Raw genomic sequence first — 21364 nt, 5'->3', positions numbered from 1 at the left:
AGTATTATAAGTAAAATGATTCATGTGGAAATGCATTAAAATATTTCAGCTTAAAAAAATCACATTATGTGTGTCGTAGTGGTGTGGGGTAGAGAGGTAATAAATATAATAGACCAGAGTATTCTAATACTGCTGTTAATATATATATAACAAACAAAATAGTGGAATATCATGTCTCTATATAAGTGGCACCTGGTGTAATGCACCATACAGACCAAAAAACAAAAACAAAAACAAAAACAACCCCCCCCCCAAACAGTACTTAGGTTATGCACTGCTAAGCACACCTGTGACTTGTGAGAGTCAATCTAGTGTCAAAATGTTAGGGTTGTATGGGTAATATATAGGTAGGAAAATGGAAAGAATACACGGGTATCCCAGGATCTCCTACAACTCAGAGAAAAGTAGACGGGGAGGTAAGAGAGCTGTGGTATTTGCTTATATTAGAATTAAGGTATTATGAAAACAGAAGACAAATTTTGAGCGAGTAACTCTTTCTATGCCAGACCTGAGGCCACCACATATTCTCCTCATCCTTTATTTCTGTGGTGTTAGCGCATCACCAGAAACTCTTGATAGAATAAAATCTTCAACATCCAAAACACTCATATCCAACGCAGTTCCAATCCATGAAAATAAAACATTCTTTATGTTGAATGCATTTTTATGCATTCAAGTACAACAATCTAGACATTTTTCATGTAGGACTCAAGTAGGAGTAAAAGTGAATTAAACCATTCAGATAAAAATGCAACTAAAGCTGTATTAGCTGCTTTGATGACTCATGAGAACATTTATACATATACTATTATATGTGATACTCCATCCACATAAAAAAGGCATTCTATTTCTTTATTTTTTTTTATTTGACAAGCAGCAATATCATGTTTGTCATTTTAATGTAGATACAATTATTATGTTATCTGTCATATTACAATATTTAAGTTTTTTATTTTATGTTCTTTAAGATACATTAAAAAAAAAACACATCAACTGCAAACGTGAAGGGGAGAAAAAGCATGGTACCCAACCAAATTCCCACATTTCAGCAATACTTCACTCATTCATGTAATAAAGTTTTAAGAAATGTCATAATGACATGAGCTTGAAATATCTCTAGGCATTTTCTCTGACGCTCATGACGTGGCACTGGTGATGTTGTAAACAGCAGAAAAACAGGGGCTGCCAAATGACCAAATTATGGAGGCACAGGCCTGCTTTTTCCCACAGGAACACACCAAATGGTGATGGCAATGATCTTCTCACACTCACACTAGAGGAGAGCGACATCACGCTACGTAACTGTATTCATCTGCTGATGCTTGACTGCGCTCGATGTACTGTTTGTCTATCAGAACTTCAATACATTTCTTAATCATGCTGATGCTAGGATTAAACCTAGCTCTTGACTGGCTAATCACCTGTGTAAGAGAGACATGGATGTCAAAGTACTGCTAATTAGTAAGCTATAAATAATTACTTTTAACCAATCAGCTGTGAAAGTGCCTCAGATGTACTGAGGTCCCATCAAACAGACCTAACCCATATGGGAAAAATGTACTTAAAGTAGTTATGAAATCATACTGATTAAAATGAATAAAATCATCCTAAATGGATGGATGTGATACATCAAGCAAATGAATCCCATGAACAGTCCTGAATTTTTTAAGCTCGGATGGCAGTGCACAAGGAGAGAGGAAACAATGAGCTCAAGGTTTGATGACAAAAAAATTTAATGCAAAATAAGAAAAAAGTCTAATGTTTCTGTTGTGAAGGAATTACAAAGCAGAACACAGAGCAAAATCCAGTAATATTCATCCATAACTAAATTAAACTATAAATTAATTCATCTATCTAAATACACACCCACACGCTCCAGCTCCTACTTAACCTCACTTACCTTCCAGGTCCTAGCTGAACTAAACACTTTCTCAAGAAAGCTTTCCCCAACATCCCCTGAGTCAATACTTTTGTATACATTCTTATACTACTGTAGCTCTTTTTCAGTGCATGTTAATGTAATTTTTTATTTTGCTTGCATACTATTTCAATAATGTAGTTCTTCCCTATTAGAAGGTGAACTTCAAAAAGGCAGGAACCACATCTTGGGTTACTCTGCATCACATTCCTAATGACTAGCACAGCACTATATCACATGTAGACACTCATATATTTATGGAATGAATGATTATTTGAAATCATCAATTTCCTCCAATAACTGGACAAAAGGCTCAAAATATTGGTGAACTTCAGGCCTCTATATCTGAGCCAAAGCAAACTTGAACTTAATACTGAAATTATAAGTAAGTACTGTTTTCATTAAGTGATGAGGCATTTCTTTATGCTCTTTTGGAATCCTATTATTTATGTACCATTTGACAAAGAAACATTCCTAATCCATTCATTGATAATACCGGTTATCTCAAAAAGCCTTGAGGGCTTCCCCTCCTTTTACCTCTTGAATAAGGGCATTATGCCGAAGTACTTTTCGTGCTTTCATGATACGAACTATAGCAGCCTGGAGATACATTTTCCGGTCCTCATCTACGGCACTTCTAGTCTGCTCCATTTCCTGTTTCACAGGGCGGGGGGAGCAAATGAGACATTAAGTCACTGAATCTTTCATAATTCATTTTATCAGTGAGTTTACATAAACTTCCCATCAATACTGAGCATCAAATTAATACAGTTATCATATGCCCATTATCACATAACCATTACCAAATGAGTATCTACAGTGAGTTATTTATAATTTCTTGGGTTAAAGTTGGAAGGTTATAAAAAAAAAATTAACACTCTTGTAAAATGTATTTCAAGTAAACAAGCAATAAAGTAGAACCTAAATGACATAGAACAGTTAATTTTCAAGATTTCTCCTTGAGGGGCACCTGGGTGGCTCAGTGGGTTAAAGCCTCTGCCTTCGGCTCAGGTCATGATCCCAGGATCCTGGGATCGAGCCCCACATCAGGCTCTCTGCTCAGCAGGGAGCCTGCTTCTCTGTCTCTCTCTGCCTACCTCTCTGCCTACTTGTGATCTCTGTCTGTCAAATAAAAAGATAAAATCTTTAAAAAAAAAAAAAAAAAGATTTCTCCTTGAGATTCTCTCTCAATCTTCCTCTGCTGCTCTCCCCTCAAATAAGTAAATAAATAAATAAAATCTTTTTAAAAAATAAAATAAAAGATAAAATACAATCCACAAATTTAATTAACGATTAGCTGACACTGGTCTCCCCGTGAGGGAGTAAGCTCCTGAAGAGTGACTGACATCTTATGTAACTTTACATCCTGACCAAGGATAGGGTGGCACATAGAAGGTAATCGAGAAACTTAAGTGACATTACCAGGCTATCCCATAACAAAGCAATAATCATTACTGAATTAAAAGAGGGGCGCCTGGGTGGCTCAGTGGGTTAAAGCCTCTGCCTTTGGCTCGGGTCATGATCTCAGGGTCCTGGGATCGAGCCCCGCATCGGGCTCTCTGCTCAGCGGGGAGCCTGCTTCCTCCTCTCTCTCTGCCTGCCCCTCTGCCTACTTGTCATCTCTATCTGTCAAATAAATAAATAAAATCTTAAAAAAAAAAAAAAAGATCAACAGTAGATGTTCACCTTGCAAACCAGCTCATCTGGTAGTTTGAACCCTACTCTGGACATTACTAGATCACACTCTGAGCATTAACAAGATCCCAAGTGGTTCATTTGCACATGAATTCTGAGAAACACTTCTAAAGACTTCTTTGAAAAAATGTGATAAAGCTTTCCCTTATTTTACAAATAAAAGATACGCGACATTATATTACTACTCAAGGTAAAAATTTTTGTGAAGAATCCAAGCAACACTCCACATTTTAATATAGTCTGAAAGTAAGTATGCGTATAGTGTAACACCTTTTTCCTTAGATACCCATTATATTACTATTTTTATAATCTAAGATACTGGCAGCAGTTTTGTTTGCAAGATTAGTAAATTCAGAGAATAAACCAGAAAAATGCATTGCATTATTAATTTTGATGTGCAAAGTTTTGCATTATTTCAGTTACCACTTGTGAAGTCCAATGCTCAAATCTTTCCAAAAGAAATGACATTAAAAATCACTTACCTGTGGTGTGTCTTTTTGCATTGATGTAGTAATTTTAAATTTTGTTCTTTTACTGCTAAAGTTCATATTTAATGAAAATGAAGATTCTGCATCAATGTCTTCCTACAATTAAAAATAATTCATTTATATTTATAAAAATTAAAATAATTAAATAAGAGTTGCTGTAAATAATGTGCCATAAACTTAAATGACTAAAAAAGACTAATTTCACATTATAAAGAATTATTTAAGAGAATAGTAGCTTTCTTCTGTCAAGGAAAGAAAAGAAGCTAAAATCAATTCTAATTTTACACTTGAATTTTAATCTGTTTAGATTTAGAAATAAGCTATTTCTTGGCCCGACTATTATAAATAAGCATTGGATAAGCAGTCATAGCTCATTGGTTTAAACAGAATTTAACATTTTAATTCTTATGAACTACTAGGCTCATGGTTTTTCTATCACCCCATTCTGAAAAAGTGAGCAACCAAATGTCTTTTAAAGTATTGTAATAACAAAATACAGATTATAAATAACCGGACGACAGGAGAAAGTAGTTTCCAGTGGCACACGTGACCCTGTGTGGTTCTGATGAAAGCTTACCCTTGAACTCATGTTTTATTCAATCTACCTGAAGCAAGTGGCCTTTTCTCAAGTTAAAGTTGTTAAGCTAATTTTTATAATCACAACTCTGATCACCACTCTGATCATACAGTGAGTTTTCTTATCAGCAGGATCAAAAAGCACCTGGCAATGAACTCACGCTCAATAATAAGCTACAAGTTCTGTTAAGGAATGGCAGATTCATAATTAAAATTTAATGTGCAAACAAGAATCTATATTTTGTACATTTCTGGGCAGCTAAAGTAATACATTTTAGAAAACTATACAGCTTCTTAGATACTTAATTTAGCTTACAAATTTAACAAACTTCAGGTTTTAAAAAAATCATGCTTAACTTATAATTACTTGACTTAATTAAAATATTAAGAATTTAGTATTTTGTTAGGATTCTGAAGTCAGAAAAATTAATCATTTCTCAGTATTAAGAAAAGCTTGATTTGAATTTCAGAATATACGCCATTTAAAGCTGTTCAGTTATAGGCTACAAAATACCATCAATTAAGAGCACCTGGATGAAGCAGTTAAGTGTCTGACTCTTGGTTTCACTCAGGTCATGATCTCAGAGTCATGAGACTGAGCCCCATGTTGGGCTTTATACTCAGCATGGAGTCTGCTTAGGATTCTCTTCTCCCTCTGCCCCTCCCACCCCCTTCAAATAAATCAATCTTAAAAAAATATATCATCAATTAAATGAACTGAGGACAGAAATAGTAGGCTATTAACTTCACCAAAATAAAAATGACACCTCATTTACAAGAATTTTTTCTTATAGGCATAATTTGGTTTAGAAGATTTAACTCACATCTGTTGCTTCTGAACCACTTAAATATCCAAGATATACTATAACAATAACAAAAACTTGTTATCAGGAAAAAAAGCTAAAAAGAAAAGAAGTATATTACTAGCTTGCTATTCTTGACAGGCAGTACAAATATATGGTGGTTATTAGTTAAATCCTGGAATGAAGGGACAGGAGAGTGAGAGCATTTAGGATGGTCACACAAGCTAACTATGCATACAAATATCAATAGTGGTCATTCCCTATTACAGAAGTATGTAATTAAATATCAATTAAATACATGAAAAAGTGAAACACTACAGTTTTTAACATCAGTTAATCAGAATCCACCTGATAGCAATTCTTTCACAATTTTCAGTACACTGTCACAGTATAGGACAAATGAAATCAAACTATAAAGTGCACATAGGCACCAACTTCTCTGTGATTCCAGAAACTCATAGCTATAAGGAGCCTGCAGCATTGTTAGCTGACTCAAGCGCTTTCCAAAGTACAAAGGGCATTACCAATTATAACCTCACTTTAAAAACTCAGAACATCTCGTGAAAAAGATATAATGTTAATAATGCTTAAATTCCTTGAAATACCACCCCATACCTTTTCCGAATCATGGTTAATCATTTTCACATCAAGTAATGATTTGATTGTTTTTGTCAGTTCTTTTTCATTCATCTGAGTGCTGTCCTGAAGCTCTTTATAGCTGACAGTTTCACTGTTGTTAAAGGCAAGAAGAACTGCCATTTGGTATGTAGTAACCATGGCTACATATGGTTTGCCCAAATAGTTCATTTTAACTTCACCTACAATTAAAACAAAATTGTAACAATAAACTGATCATTCAAAGAAACAGAATTCTAAGTAATCAGTCCAGAAACAGAGCCAAAGTATTAAAGGAGCCCTGGAACCTTATGATAAATGTGAAGACACCAGAACAAGAAGCTTAAAGGTGGACGGTGAGAAACAAAACTAAATAACTAAACTAGATACACTAAATAACTGATAAATATACAAGGCTAACATCTCTCTTGCAAAGGAATAAACTCTTTGGCTTTAATTAAGACACAGATATACAACAGTAAAATAAAACCCAAAAAAGGAACAAACGACAAGTTCCAAAAATCTGGTTATTATGGACCAGCTTAGGAATTTAGTACTATTCAAAAACAGGAAAAGAATGTTGATTTCTTTCCTATTTAGGTGTTAATGGTAATACTTTTCAGGTCAAATTCCAATGGCAAAAACTATATACATAGTCTTTTCTTTATTTCTATATACAATTAATTGCTGAACACCAAAAAAGTGAGCCCCTCACAAAATACTTTAGGAGACAGGCTGATTATTGCTGAGATAATTAGAGAAATAAGGAGAGTTAAAACTCCACAAGACATTCAGGGGAAGTAAAACTAAATTAAATACAAATACATTAATTAAATACAAATACATTAAGATGTATGAGAAATTCTTTTAGTTATCTAAAACACAGGGTGAGTGAGGTGCTTGGGTGGTGCAGTCAGTTAAGCGTCCAACTCTTGGTTTCAGATCAGATCGTGACCTCAGGGCTGTGAGATTGAACCCCGTATTGGGCTTCCTGCTTATCAGGGAATCTGCTTGAGATTCTCTCTTCCTCTCTCCTTCCCACTTGTGCACTCTCCCTCTCTCTAAAATAAACAGATCTTTAAAAATAAATAAATACAAATAAAACTGGTTGAGCAATTTTTTCCCTTAAAACCAATTATATTTAATAAATGAGAGTGGAAAAAATTCACAACAGATGTAAAATGAAAGGTCAAGTACAAACTGACCCGCTTATTAAGAATATCATATCTCTCTATTTCACAAACTGCTGAAAAAAGGTAAAAGCCCAACTTGCTTAATACAGATAAACTTGTATAAGTATGTATTACCCTGTACCAATTATGTACTAATATGTATTACCAACATAATGATACATTATATTACAAATATAAATTGGTCAAATAAATGGCACTTAAAAGAAATTAAGTTTCTCGTAATGAAATTTCTCTTATGTAAGTGAACAGAATTTCCTAATAAAGGTTAATGGCACTTGACTGATCAAATTTTCTTACATCATTTCTAAGAGATACACATACCCTCCTTTCCTTATACAAAAGGTAAGTTGATTCAATGCATTTTCAAAGCATAGTTTTAACAAAAGGAAAGAGAATTTGAGGGTTTGCTTTGGTTAACATCTTCAGGCAACTCAGAGCAACTGCACACAGTCTACAATCATTCAGGTAGTAATCCTACTATCACATAAGTGTACAACGGTTCCAGAAAGAAGCAAAGGACTGGATTCTAACTAAACTTTTCTAAAATTAGAAACTACTGGAAATTAATTGTGACATTTTGGGAAAAGCATTTGCTATTGCAGTGCACAACAGCACCACAAATAAAAATCAAATGGTTAGATATCCTTACAATGCTATAATGGTTACAGAAATTTCCCTGGTGCTGCCACACTGAAAAATAGTATGGAGGTTCTTCAAAAAGTTGAAAATAGAGCTACCCTATTGACCCAGCAATTGCATTACAGGGTATTTACCTTAAAGATACAAATGTAGTGATCTGAAGAGGCACGTGTACCCCAATGTTTATAACAGCAAAGTCCACAATAGTCAAACTATGGAAAGAGCCTAGATATCCATCAACATTTGAATGGATAAAAAAGATGGGAGATATATATATATACATATATATATAATGGAATACTATGCAGCCATCAAAAGAAATAAAATCTTGCCATTTGCAACGACATGGATGGAACTAGAAGGTGTTATGTTTAGTGAAATAAGTCAATTATCGTATCTCTCTGATATGAGGAATTTGAGAAACAAGACAGAGGATCACAGGGGAAGGTAATGCAAAATGAAACAAGGCAAAACCAGAGAGGGAGACAAACCATAAGGGACTCTTAATCTCAGGAAACAAACCGAGGGTTGTTGGAAGGGAGGGAGGTGGAAGGATGGGGTGGCTGGGTGATGGACATTGGGGAGGGTATGTGCTATGGTGAGGAAAAAAAAAGTGAATGGAAAAATGTACACTATTTTGAGGGTAAAAAATCTGAGCCAAGAATAAAGGTGATTAATGATGACAAAAAAATTTTTTTTCTGAGGTTTTCTGACATATTTAGGGAAATGTTTTTTTTAGGAGTATCTGACTTGTCAAGTCTTGGTTTCTAGATAAAATTTCTAATGTCTAGATAAACTGGTGTGTTACAGAAATGTAATAAACTATTATAAAATTCAGAAACTTTCTTAATAAGCAGTAATAAAATATAAGCAGCATAAATTTATAAGGCACTACTAAAAAGTGCTTCACTTGGGGTGCCTGGGTGACTCAGTCATTTAAGCATCTGCCTTCAACTTGGGTCATGATCCTGGAGTCCTGGGATTGAGCCTTGCTTTGGGCATCCTGCTCTGTGGGGAGTCTGCTTCTCCCTCTCCCTCTGCCCCTCCCCCGCTTATGCTCTCTCTCAAATAAATAAATAAAAATCTTAAAAAAAAAAAAAAAAGTGCTGAACTTAAACTTCATTAATAGTTGCTTTAATGATAACCAGCAGGGTAGACAGAGGAAAAGAGATGAAAAGCCATCATTAGGGAAAAAAACTATCATTAGGCTATAAGAAATCCTTTCCTATATTATTAAGATATTTATATCAGTAAATTTCACTAGATATAATGAAATGTGTATTACCTGTACAGAGATAATGTAACCACGTAAGTTTCCTTCCACTGAAATGCTGGCTGTAAAATAATTCAAACTGTAAAAAAGAAAAAAAATTAATTATTTTCAGCTACTGTAACATAACTTATTTAGCTATTACTACACAAAAAAGTTGATGTTAGAAAAGACATTATAACCCATCTGGTGTACTTACTCATTTTATAGATGAGAAAACTATCCATGCAAGTCCCTGACCAAGATCATACAAATATTAGTGCAGCTCTTTTCACTTACAATTTTGTCCAGGGTACTCTCCCTTAAACTACAACCCTCCACATTTGACTTTATGTATAAATTCAAAAAGAACAGTCAATGCTTAATTATCAGTTTTGAATGACAGCAATTTGGACTTTATAAATACTAATTACTGACCCAAAACACCATCATATAAATTTCAATATGAAAATGCAAATCATACCTTCATTTTTATTTTCCTATTTGCCAACATATGCCCTTGCTGAAGTGACAGGTTAATATTTCTGTGATTACCTATAAGGTGATAACTACAATTTAATTTCCACATCCAGCCAAACACTAATACAAACAAAGCTTCAAAGTACTCATCTTTGTATCATCTTTTGTTGATATTACTGTAAAAAAATTTAACATTCTATTAATGTTGCTTTGAAATGAAAAAACTCCTTCCTTGAATTGAATGTGTAATTGTAGGACATCAATTCAAAACATATCTTTCAAAGAGTCAGTACATAAATATATAGTGAGAAAATGATACTGAAATGTAAAATAACAACAACAACAAACAAAAAACCGAAACACTAAATATCATTGTAAAGCCGAAAAATAAGCAAACACATCATGTCACAATTCAAAATTATGGGCATACTTTCAGAATGATGTGCCTCGTGTAATATTTACAACTAAAGCTTTTAATTGTATATCAAACCTAATCTCCTGTACTCCCATAACAAAATTTCAATCAGCAATGTTTGACCTGCTGGCCAAAATAATTAGTGAATTTTTTCAGCAGTCCATTCCACATTTGCTTAGTCCTTGTAAGCTGAAACTTGCTGAGCATGCTTTCCCTCCAATGGTGCAAATCCACCAACCCACTTGCATGATAAACAGGAAATGACTGACACCTGAAATACTTAGGATTTTCTGCATGGTTCTAATCTAGACAAATGAAAGTCAAAATTATGTCATAAAAGTAACCCAGAAGTTGGCTCTAATTAACAACCTCCACAGGTGTCAATAAAATTCAATTACTACTATGCAACTCTTTATTTATTTATTTATTTATATATATATATACACACACACACATATATATATTTAAAGATTTTATTTATTTATTTATTTATTTGACAGATAGAGATCACAAGTAGGCAGAGAGGCAGGCAGAGAGAGAGAGGAGGAAGCAGGCTCCCTGCTGAGCAGAGAGCCCGATGAGGGACTCGATCTCAGGACTCTGGAATCATGACCTGAGCTGAAGGCAGGGGCTTTAACCCACTGAGCCACCCAGGTGCCCCGCAACTCCTAATTTAATTATGAAACCTTTATAATGACTTTGTGGACAAAAGCAAATAAAACATTTTGAAATTGAGAAAACCAAATTTTCTAAATTATTTAAGCGCAAGGATGTATATTTCACGGATCAAGCCCTGCGGCGCGATGTATATTCCAAGCTCTGAAAGCAATGTTTTGCCTCTTTCTACTCCTAGCAACTAGTACTATCAATAAAGTTTTAATGATAATGACATAGATAAGCCAGCAGAAAACATTCCTTTACCATTAAATTTTAAATCTGATTACAAAGATTTTCATGTCTATAACTACCCAAGAACAAAAGACTGAGCACCAAATGGAAACATAAATTCATCTGGTATTCAAAGACAAACGCTATAAAACCTTGCTTCATTCTATCATTAAACAATTATGTTACCAAAGTTTATTAGTAAAATATATACCTTGTCTAAACTTCTCATTTTAAAATAAATAATTGTCAGGCTAGGACACCATCCTTTAAATACCATGTGAGGGTATTAATTAGAACTCAAAAGGCCTTGGGGGCGCCTGGGTGGCTCAGTTGTTAAGCATCTGCCTTTAGCTCAGATCATGATCCCAGGGTACTGGGATCGAGCACCACATTGGGCTCCCTGCTTGGCAGGAAGCCTGCTTCTCCCTCTCCCACTCCCCCTGCTTGTGTTCCCTCTCTTGCTGTCTCTCTCTCTCTCTGTCAAATAAACAAACAAAATCTAAAAAAAAAAAAACACCAAAAAACTCAAACGGCCTTAAAAAGTAAAGAATTCATATTCACTTCTAATAAAGAGCTGCATTAATACATAATACTTTATATTTCTTCGATATTATTCAGATTTGTAGACCAGGTACAAAGGAAGTATAACAATGAAGATATATTGGTCTAATATGCAAAATAAATTACTTTTAATTAAAGCTTAATTTCCACAGTTTTAAGATTCATATGTGTAAAATGAAGTAATTTTTAATACACAGCTATATTTAAGATACAAGATATACAAATGATCATTAAGGCAAGATGAATTAATTTATGTGTGGAAATGTACTCTGTTAAGTACACCAATGGATTCTGAGTCCTAGGTAACTGAACACTTGGATTTACTAGGAAAAAATAGAAGGACAAACTCCCTCTACTGGTAATTAGAGAAAATCCAGATGGAGAGGATAATACTCTTAGAATCATAATTTCATAGTCAGAAAAGAACCCACTATTTGTTTGCAAATGAGGAAACTGAATCCTGATGAAGGTTTATACATTAATAAAAGTTGAAGGGGTTAATAAAAGTGTTATTGGAAAATGATTATTTCAAGGGGGGAGAGAACAACAACATAAAGTCAGAAGAAACTATTTCTGGCAGCAACTATTCTCTGCCTTAATTGCAATTCTTACTTCTTAAGAAGTAAGTTTTAGTACTGTTAAAGGTGAGTACATCAAAATGCCTTACCTGGCTACCCCATCTCCTACCTCTAGCTTGCATCTATTCTTTTTGCAAAACCCATAATAACCTGCCCACTTAACAGAGTGCTTTTCTTCATATAGTTTTTAAGATGGTCACGCTATTATGCCTTTCTAAAGACCCAGTAAGTCCTTAAGTTAGACTCTCTGGTCTGAAAGTCTAATGCTTGGTATCTTGAAATCTACCTGGTTGTTATACTTCTCTACTCTCCTATTACCACTACTACTATAACTATTACTTCCTCTCTATCAGCTACCATTTATTGAGTACTTACTATATACCAGGCTAAGTGCTTTACATTATTTCATTTTATTTTTGTATCAACACTGAGTAGTCCTATCATCAGAAATATCAGAAAGGTATTTGCCCAAAGTCACAGAGCATAGAAAATGGCAGAATAGACACAGGAAACCAGAAATGATGACTCAGAGTCTACACTGTGTTATTTTCTTTATAATCCTTATTTTAAAAGGAACAAAAAACACACTTTAAAAAAATGACTCAAATAACTGCAAACATCTCTAGGGAACAGTATAATGAAATACCATTTTCATTTTAAACTTCATAATGTATGCATAATTCACTGGATCACAACCTCAAGTTACTGCCCAAATACGATAATGAAGATTTCTCTAGAAAAACTGCTATTCAAACTTCCATCGAGTCAAGAAATAAGAAACCTCTTTTGGTGAGTTAGAAAATCAAGGGTCAGTTTCAAGAGAAATGAAAAATGTCCACTCAAAAACCTGTACATGAATGTTCATAGTAGCATTTTCATATACCAAAAAGGTGGAAACAACCAAAATGTCCATCAACCAATGAATGGACAAATAAAATGTGGTACATCTATGCACTGGAACTACTGATACATGCGACAACATGGGATGAACCTTGACATTATGCTAAGTGAATTAAGTTAGTTACAAATGTTAAGACTCTATGTGAGGTGTCCAGAATAGGCAAATCTACAGAGAAAGAAAGTAGATTGCCTAGGACTGGGAGGGGTGGGGAAGGGTGTTGGGGGAAAACAGAGAATAACTATTAATGGGTAGGGGTTTTGGAGGGGCAATTCTGGGGCAATAAGAATGTTCTGATATTGCGTGTGTGTCTCGTGGTTGTACAACTGTGAATATACTAAAAAACTACTGAAACTATACTTTAAATGAATTAGTTATATAATGCTATGGTTTGAACATTTGTGTCCCTCCCAAATTCATATTCTAAAATCCTAATGCCCAATATGTTAGTAGTAGGAGGTGAGCCTTTGGGAGGTCACAGATCATGAGGGTGGAGCCCTCATAAATGAGATTAGTGCTTACTATAAAAGAGAGCCCACAGCCCCTTCTACCATGTGAGGACACAAGAAGTCTGTGACCTGGAGAGGGCCTTCTCCTCACCATGCTAGCATCCTGATCTCAGGTTTCCAGCTCCAGAACTGTGAGAAATAGATTTCTGTTGTTTATAAGCTGCCCAGTCTGTGGTATTTTATTAGAGCAACCCGAAAAGACTAGGACATCTGATACCTTAATCATATCCCAATAAAACTGTAAAGATACAGTCTCTTTAAAAGTTTTATAGTAGGCATTGTAAGGCTTATATTCAGTTGCACTTTAAAGCGTTTTTTCTAGATTATTTCACATTCCATTTATACTTACCTAAATTACGGGCCAGAAATAAAAATAACTATTATAAGGGATAAATGTGGAGGCATAAAAATGTCTCCAAATTCAAATGAAAAATTAGAAAATGACTGTTTTAAGTACTAAGTTCTAAACTATCTTCTAATAATTTCTGTAGTTTAAAACTGCTTAAGAGCAGATTTAATAAAAATAAGAGACACACTTTGACAAAGAACTGTATGACACCCTTAGCACTGTAGTTTTAGTATTAAATAACTACAATATACATTCTTCCTACAAGCAGACAAACTATCATTTGTGCATATACTTTAATATAATATGAGCCCTTAAGACTTTGGAACTATACTTAAAGTAATATAACATGAAGACTATTATTAAAGTTTCTTTGGTCTTCTAACATATTTCCTGCAAACTTACCATCTGTACACTTTTTTCCAATTCCTGGGGAATTGCAAATGTAGACGAAGGAGCCTGAGTAAGAGGCCATGCACCAGCCTAGAAGGAAAAAAGTTCAACAGATAAATATCTAAATTAAAAGTAAAAATTTGTAAAATTATTTAAGTGACTAAAGCACCTTTTTTTTTTTAACCTTCCTCGAAATGTTGATAAAACCCATCAATATTTCTAACATGACACATTTCATTCCAATTCAATAACACTTAACTTTAGAAGCTACCATCCACTGATTGAAAGAAATGTAATCAGTCATCTATTCATTAATTCTCTGCATCAGAGTATTTGAAATGGTTAATAAATGCCCAGAATGGAACACATACTCATACCTGTAGAACATATATTTGAAAACTAATTCCCAAATCTATTACTGTGTCTTGATTTTTGATAAAATTGTTGAACTTATTGTTGAGATCAGCACTGACACTCATATCTGTATACATCCGATGTAGCTTGCTGGTAAACTCATAACCACAGGCTTGCTGTAAAAGAAAAAAGTTTTCAAAAATATATGATTAAAAAAGAAAAATAAAAAAGCATATCGATTATTAAGAATGTGTTTCTACTGATAGGCCTATGGTCAAAGGTCCTGCTTATGTACTTACTCCAAAAGCCTATATTATTCATAATCCAAAGCAGCTATTCAAAACAAAATCTTACAAAGATTTTTTTCTTCTTCAATGCAGACTAAATGAAAACACAGATTTATAAAACAGTAAATTTCCCTTTAAAACAAAAACTTTTCTATAAATTCATGTTTCTTATTTCAACACTACAAAATGCTCCATTTACTCTAAGTAAGATACCTTATGAAGTATTATAGTATCAAATACCTAGAAAGATGACTAGGCATATTTGAATCACTAGTCAGTTTCAGGAGGGTACTTAGGCATATTTTTAATACCATCTACTGAATAATGAAGAAATCCACTTCCTTGAAATTTTTCAAAACTGTATCATCAGCAGGTCAGAAAATCTGGATCTTTAATCTTGGGATAGAAAATGTTTTGTGTTTAGATTATTTTTTAAAAATCAAAAGGTAACTACTGAATGGTATATTTAAAAAGGGCCACATAGTATATTCAATGACTACTATGTAGGAATTATCAACTACTAAGTAACTCAGGATAAATATGAATCGATTACTATTTCTCTCATCAGTGTGTACACTAAAATGATGTAAAAATGACCTGAAATTCAACTGCACTCTAAAACTTGTGAACGGAATAATATAGGTGTATTCATTCACTAAGTAAATACAAGTCTCTTACAAAGTTAACAGGTTTGTATCTTGTGGATGATTCTAAATCAATATATAGAGAGAGATTTTGTCTTTTCAATTCAGTATTTGCAATCCCACCATGCAAATATACATTCTGTATTTTTTAACCAGTCACCTAGTAATGAAATATTTCGTTACTACATATAATGCTGCAATAAATATCTTTATGTGCTCATGGAATAATTTCTAGGACATGATCAGATCAAAGGCTTAAATTACCTTTAATTTATTGATCATGGCTTCTTCAGAATCCATAGACATAGATAACCCGTGAATTAAACGTTTTGCCAGCATTCTTGCGTAGAACTGCATTAAAAAATTTTGTTCAAGATTACTTTCTTTCTGATGATTTAAAGTTCAAAACTAAGTCAAAGCTGATTAAAACACAATTAAAGCTTTCTATTAACAACTTACCTTTTGAAAAACATCTTTATCGTCAATATACTTGAAAACAGTAATGAAGCTCGTGAGTTTGTCCTCCACTTCATTCTCAGTCATTCCCTTCGCTGACTTCTTTAATAAGTTGTCACAGTACTTAGCAAGCTCAAGTAGAAATTGACAGTAAATTTTAGAAAAGGCCCTTCTGTACATATCATGCCTCAAAGGAGGCAAAGTGGCAACAATACAGAGTAAGATCAATGGATAGGTTCTTTGCCATCCTAAAGCTGTTTTAAAAATTATGAACATGCCCCAAAGAACTTAAAATATATTCTATAAGGTAAAAACAAAACAAAACTAAACAAAACAAAAAACTAGAAATAAGTAAAAAAAACAACTAATCAATGTGTAAAGCCCAATAAAGCACTGATATAATAAAAGTTTCAAAAGAACACCTAGATGAGTTTTGAGAGGCTCTGATAGTTTTTTATATTAAATAAGTACTTTTTAAAAATCTTACAACAACCTTGGTATGTCAGTTTCCTGTAAAGGCTATCAAAAATTTACTGCACAATTTCCTTTAGATTTCAGATAAAATCAGTAAAATCCCTAGGAGAAGTAATGCAAATTATTCCAAAGCACACATATTTTAAATGCCAAACACTGTGAAATGAAGTATTTTCCTTGTCAGTTATTCCTTTAGTACACGGTCGATTGCATTCCTTAAATAAATGCCAAATTATACACAAAGTACACAATCATTTTTATTTTTAATAATTTAATTTCATCTATTTTTCTGAAAGATACACAAAACCAAATTAATTTGATGCTCTCCTCAGTTTTCTTTTTCTAATACTGATTTTCCATAAAATTACTTTTAAGCAACCATCAAAACTTACCAGTTCAGGTGCTTTGCAAACAGACTTGGGTTCTCTGTAATTTACAACTGATGTGAGGGCCTAAATAAGAAAACAGACCACTAATTAGCCCCCAGTAATGGGGTAAAAGTGCAGCTGGTTCAATACAGTATGCTATAATCTGTATATCTAAATGTTACTGTCTTACACAAAATGCAGCATTCTGATGGTAGTGTGCTCCTGTTTTCATATTTAATGCAGGTTAAATTTCTAACTGTACCCTCATAATAATTATATATAAAAAACTGTATATATTTTTCCTACCGAAAGACAGTCTCTATAATTCATTACTGGTATCTGAACACAGATAAAATAAGACTACATTTTTAAAAATCTTACAATAACTATGTAAAAAATTTATTTTAAAGTATACCAAAATCCAAAAATTTAGAAAATATACTTATTTTTTTTCAAATATTATTCAGTATAATACCTTAGTATTATATTTTAAAAAGGAAAAACCAGCACTAAGGAATATTAAAATTATACAAGCATTTTTTTAGAAGATACTAATTTATTAGCAATTTCCCCCTACGTAGCATACTCATGGGAAATTCAATTCCCATATAATTCAAGCATTCAATTTAATCGCTCAGTTATTAATCTAAAAGTTGTATTTCTATTTTTACTTTGTCTAGATTAGAAATCATATACGCAATTAGGAGCTCTCATTCTGAAACTGCCTAAAGAAAATTGTATGTATTTATGTATTAAAAATTACCTTATCCAATGCACTCATAAAGTGCTGATCACCATTTAAAACAGTGTTGATAAGTTGAACAAATTTACCATGTACTTCCAAAACTGACTCCACAAATAGTGTTGGCATCTAAAAATATGAAATACAGAGTATAAGATCACCTTTTAAGAAGTTCAAGGATAAAATGAGGCTTACTAAGAAATTGTTTATGTGTAAAGTTTTCCCCAAATTAATGTTACACACACACAAACCCTCAAAAATGTTTTTAGCTAAGATGACCTAAAAAGTCTAAAACTTTGATATTGAAATTAACCTGTCATTCAACATGAGAAATGTAGGACTGGAGTTCTGCCAGAAGAACCCACTAAAAGCACTCCTCTCTACTGGAACACCGTATCTTCAGGGTAACAAGATAGAGCCTCTGAACGAACTACCAGGCCTACCACTTTCATAGAGGATTATATAAACCAAAACTGCCTTCAAAGCTACTGAAGGCTGAGAGTGAAAGAAGAGTTAAAAGGCCGGAGTCTGAGAAAACAGAGAGAGATCCCTGACCTAAGCAGTACAATTCTCCCACACCTCAGAGGTAAGAAGTATCTAGCAGTGCAAAAGTGAGTTTTTGAACTTAATGGAGGGAACTATGTCATAAAATTATTTGAATCTATTACAGATGTATTCTCTTACACATCCACCCCGTCCTTGACACCACGCCCTATGCCTCTTTGCTCAGTATCATTCAGCACCCTAAACCTAAAAGACTAATAACATAAACTAATGGTTTTATTTATGCATTACTGGCAGAACATAAAATCACTGAAGTGATCAGCATTTAATAAATGCTCCTGAAAAATGATGTCCATATAGAAATTACTGAAATGAAGAGCCAAAGCTCTACTTCAGGAAGAGAAGTAACATTTCACATCATGTCTATCTTACTGGTAAGCCATCACTAAAGTAATAACAAAGAAGGTGATACAGCAAGACTTGACAATAGTTAACACATTTTGAGAGGAAAGACACTTTGCTGTAAACAGTCATTTAAGTGGCAGGGCACTCTTCAGAAAGATGAGTAAGAGGGACATGAGGATCACTGCTGGATATTTTGGGTAGCAAGCATATATTTAGGGAAGATTGTTTTAATCTAAATTGTTTCCTGGGCTACCAAATTTGGAGCATATATAAAGAAGGCAAATTGTAACTTGCCTGTATTGCCCCTGATTAATACCATTACCACTACAATTATTAATGCCAATTACATAGAAACACAATCACTTAGAAGCAGCAAACATATTTTTCTGTGAGAAGTTACTTAACAACTGCCCAATGAACACATCAATATGACTAAGAGAAAACCTATTTCATTTAATGATTTCCTAATAATGTGGTAATTCCAGAATGAAGCCAACTACAGGTTTAATTTTTTTTTTTTTCAACTACAGGTTTAAAACATTTTAATAAAGATACTTCATTTGCTGGAGTGCCTGGGTGGCTCAGTGAGTTAAAGCCTCTGCCTTTGGCTCAGGTCATGATCCCAGGATCCTGGGATCAAGCCCCACATCAACTCTGCTCAGCTGGGAGCCTGCTTCCCCCTCTCTCTGTCTCTGCCTGCCTCTCTGCCTACTTGTGATCTCTGTCTGTCAAATAAATAAACAAAACCTTAAAACAAACAAACAAACAAAAAAAGATGTTTCATTTGCTATCATGGTAGGATTTTTCTCTGGCATTGTTGAAAATAGTAAAGTCAAGAAAAATTCCATTATAATCTGATTAAGAGAAAAATATCCAGTTCCTTATATCACTCACATTTTCCTGAGTAAGATTACTGGTTGCTCTAAGGCCCTCATCATGGATATGATTTTGCAGCTCCTGAATCATATGAGGTAAACCAGTGGACACAGCACGAAGTAACACATACATATTTGCCATGTCTGAAGAGAAAAAGAAGTTTGATTATCAAATTTCCAAAGAGTTCAAAAAATATTTTAATGTATTTGGTAATATTTGGTTCAAAATGCAGAATTACAAGAGAATGCAAAGAAAGGGCTCTACACCCATCTCCTGACCATCAACAGGAAAGCAATATTACAGTTAATAACATTTCAAAGATGTTTCACACACATTCAAACAAATAGTCTTCCCTCTGCCTTTTTACACAAATAGTGTAGCATATTTTATGTATTATTTGCAACTGCAGAACAGAACATTTAAAGATCTTTTTATGTCATCATATAAAGGTAATTTTACAACTGCATTAGCACCCCCATTATATGGCTATATTAAAATTTCTTTAAAATTGATGCAAATTTGCTTTTTTCCAATCCTTGGTAATACAATATTACAATTAATAATCCTGTATATGGACAAAGATATCTGTGGTATAAATTCCTGGAAGTGGGAGTATTGTGTCAAGAGCTTCATCTTATAGACAGATCCTTATAAAACAGATCCCAATAATAGGAAGTTCTCTTGCCAACAACATGTAATCAAACATTTTGCTCTTTCCCATTGAGAAATGAAAATGATGTCTCAGTGCAATGCTTTTTACACTTCTTATTGAAATATAACACATACACAAAAAGTGTACAAACTATAAGTATATATCTCAATGAATTATCACAAGTGAACACATACATACCCACGTCATCACCACACAGAGTAAGAAAGAGACAATTCCCACACCTAAATGCTCCTTTCATACCTCCTCCCAATCCCTATTCCTCTTGCTCTTCTACACAGGTAATCACTATAATGATTACCAACCCACAGATTAGTTTTGCCTGTTTTGAACTACTTATAAAAATGGAATCAATTGTACAATTCCTTCATGTTTGGTTTCTTTCGTTGAACATGTTTATAAGGCTCACCTGCATTCTGTATGTCACTGTAATTGTTCATTTTCAGTTCTCTAATAATATTCCATTATAGAAGTATACTGTACTTTATTCTACTGTTATTGGATATTTGAGTTCTTTCTGGTTTGGAACTAATACAAATAATACTGCTATAAACACTCTTTTACCTTTTTGTATATATTTGCATGTAGTTTGGGCAGGGCATTATGTATCGGGATTGGAATGGCTAGATCAGAAGATATGTATACATTCAACCTTAAGAGTTAATGTCAGTTTTCAAAGTAGTTGCATCAATTTATACTCTGAGTCCACAGTATATAACAACTTCTTACTTGTCTACACACTTCACAACACTAATTATATTTGGTCTTTTAAATTTTATATCAAAATGTGAGTACTGGTATCTTAGTGCGGCTTTTAATTCACATTCTCCTATTTTAATAAGATTGAGGACCTTTGTATATGTTTACTGGCCACTTGGATATCCTCTTCTCTGCAGTACCTATTCAAATTTCTTGACCATTTTGTATTTTGGACATAAATCTTTTTCAGTGATTGCAAATATATTACCCTATGATTGTCTTCTGATGGTCTCAGTGGTCTTTTAATGATCCAAAAGTTGTTTTTTGTTTTTTTTTTAAATGCAGTCCACTTGATCAATCTTTCCCTTTGTGGCCAGTGCTTTTTGTGTCTCATTTAAAATATCTTTCCTTACTTCAAGGTCATGAAGTTACTCTCCTATATTATCTTCTCAAAGTGTTACTATTTTACATGTAGGTAAAAAGCCAACAATGTATTGATTGATTCTGTATATGGTGTCTGAGGTAGAGATCAGATTTTATTTTCTCCCAAGAGAACATCCAATAGACTCAGCATTATACTAAAAAGACTTATCTTTCACCCACTGCTCTACTATGTCACCTTGGTCTCAAATCAAGTACCT

The 21364-nt window shown here is 33.6% G+C and overlaps 1 protein-coding gene across 5 annotated transcripts in view; it reads right to left on the bottom strand.

The window, feature by feature from the left end:
• Positions 1 to 477: 477 nt before the first annotated feature.
• Positions 478 to 21364, bottom strand: part of CUL2 (cullin 2) — a 101021-nt gene continuing 80134 nt past the window's right edge. For all 5 annotated transcript variants that reach the window (XM_032349320.1, XM_032349319.1, XM_032349322.1 and 2 more), the window contains 12 exons: positions 19373 to 19497; positions 17591 to 17698; positions 16852 to 16911; positions 15989 to 16117; positions 15794 to 15880; positions 14622 to 14774; positions 14257 to 14334; positions 9213 to 9279; positions 6096 to 6298; positions 4096 to 4197; positions 2456 to 2572; positions 478 to 1421 (listed from right to left, as the gene is read on the bottom strand). In XM_032349320.1, coding sequence (XP_032205211.1) covers positions 1290 to 1421; positions 2456 to 2572; positions 4096 to 4197; positions 6096 to 6298; positions 9213 to 9279; positions 14257 to 14334; positions 14622 to 14774; positions 15794 to 15880; positions 15989 to 16117; positions 16852 to 16911; positions 17591 to 17698; positions 19373 to 19497 — 1361 coding nt within the window. In that variant the 3' untranslated portion in view covers positions 478 to 1289. The remainder of the gene's footprint in view (positions 1422 to 2455; positions 2573 to 4095; positions 4198 to 6095; positions 6299 to 9212; positions 9280 to 14256; positions 14335 to 14621; positions 14775 to 15793; positions 15881 to 15988; positions 16118 to 16851; positions 16912 to 17590; positions 17699 to 19372; positions 19498 to 21364) is intronic.

The sequence above is a fragment of the Mustela erminea genome, chromosome 6, assembly GCF_009829155.1.
Source record: "Mustela erminea isolate mMusErm1 chromosome 6, mMusErm1.Pri, whole genome shotgun sequence".
NCBI classification, from domain to species: domain Eukaryota; kingdom Metazoa; phylum Chordata; class Mammalia; order Carnivora; family Mustelidae; genus Mustela; species Mustela erminea.
The sequence above is the reverse complement of the archived record's forward strand: the minus strand, read 5'-3'. Positions and strand labels throughout refer to the sequence as shown.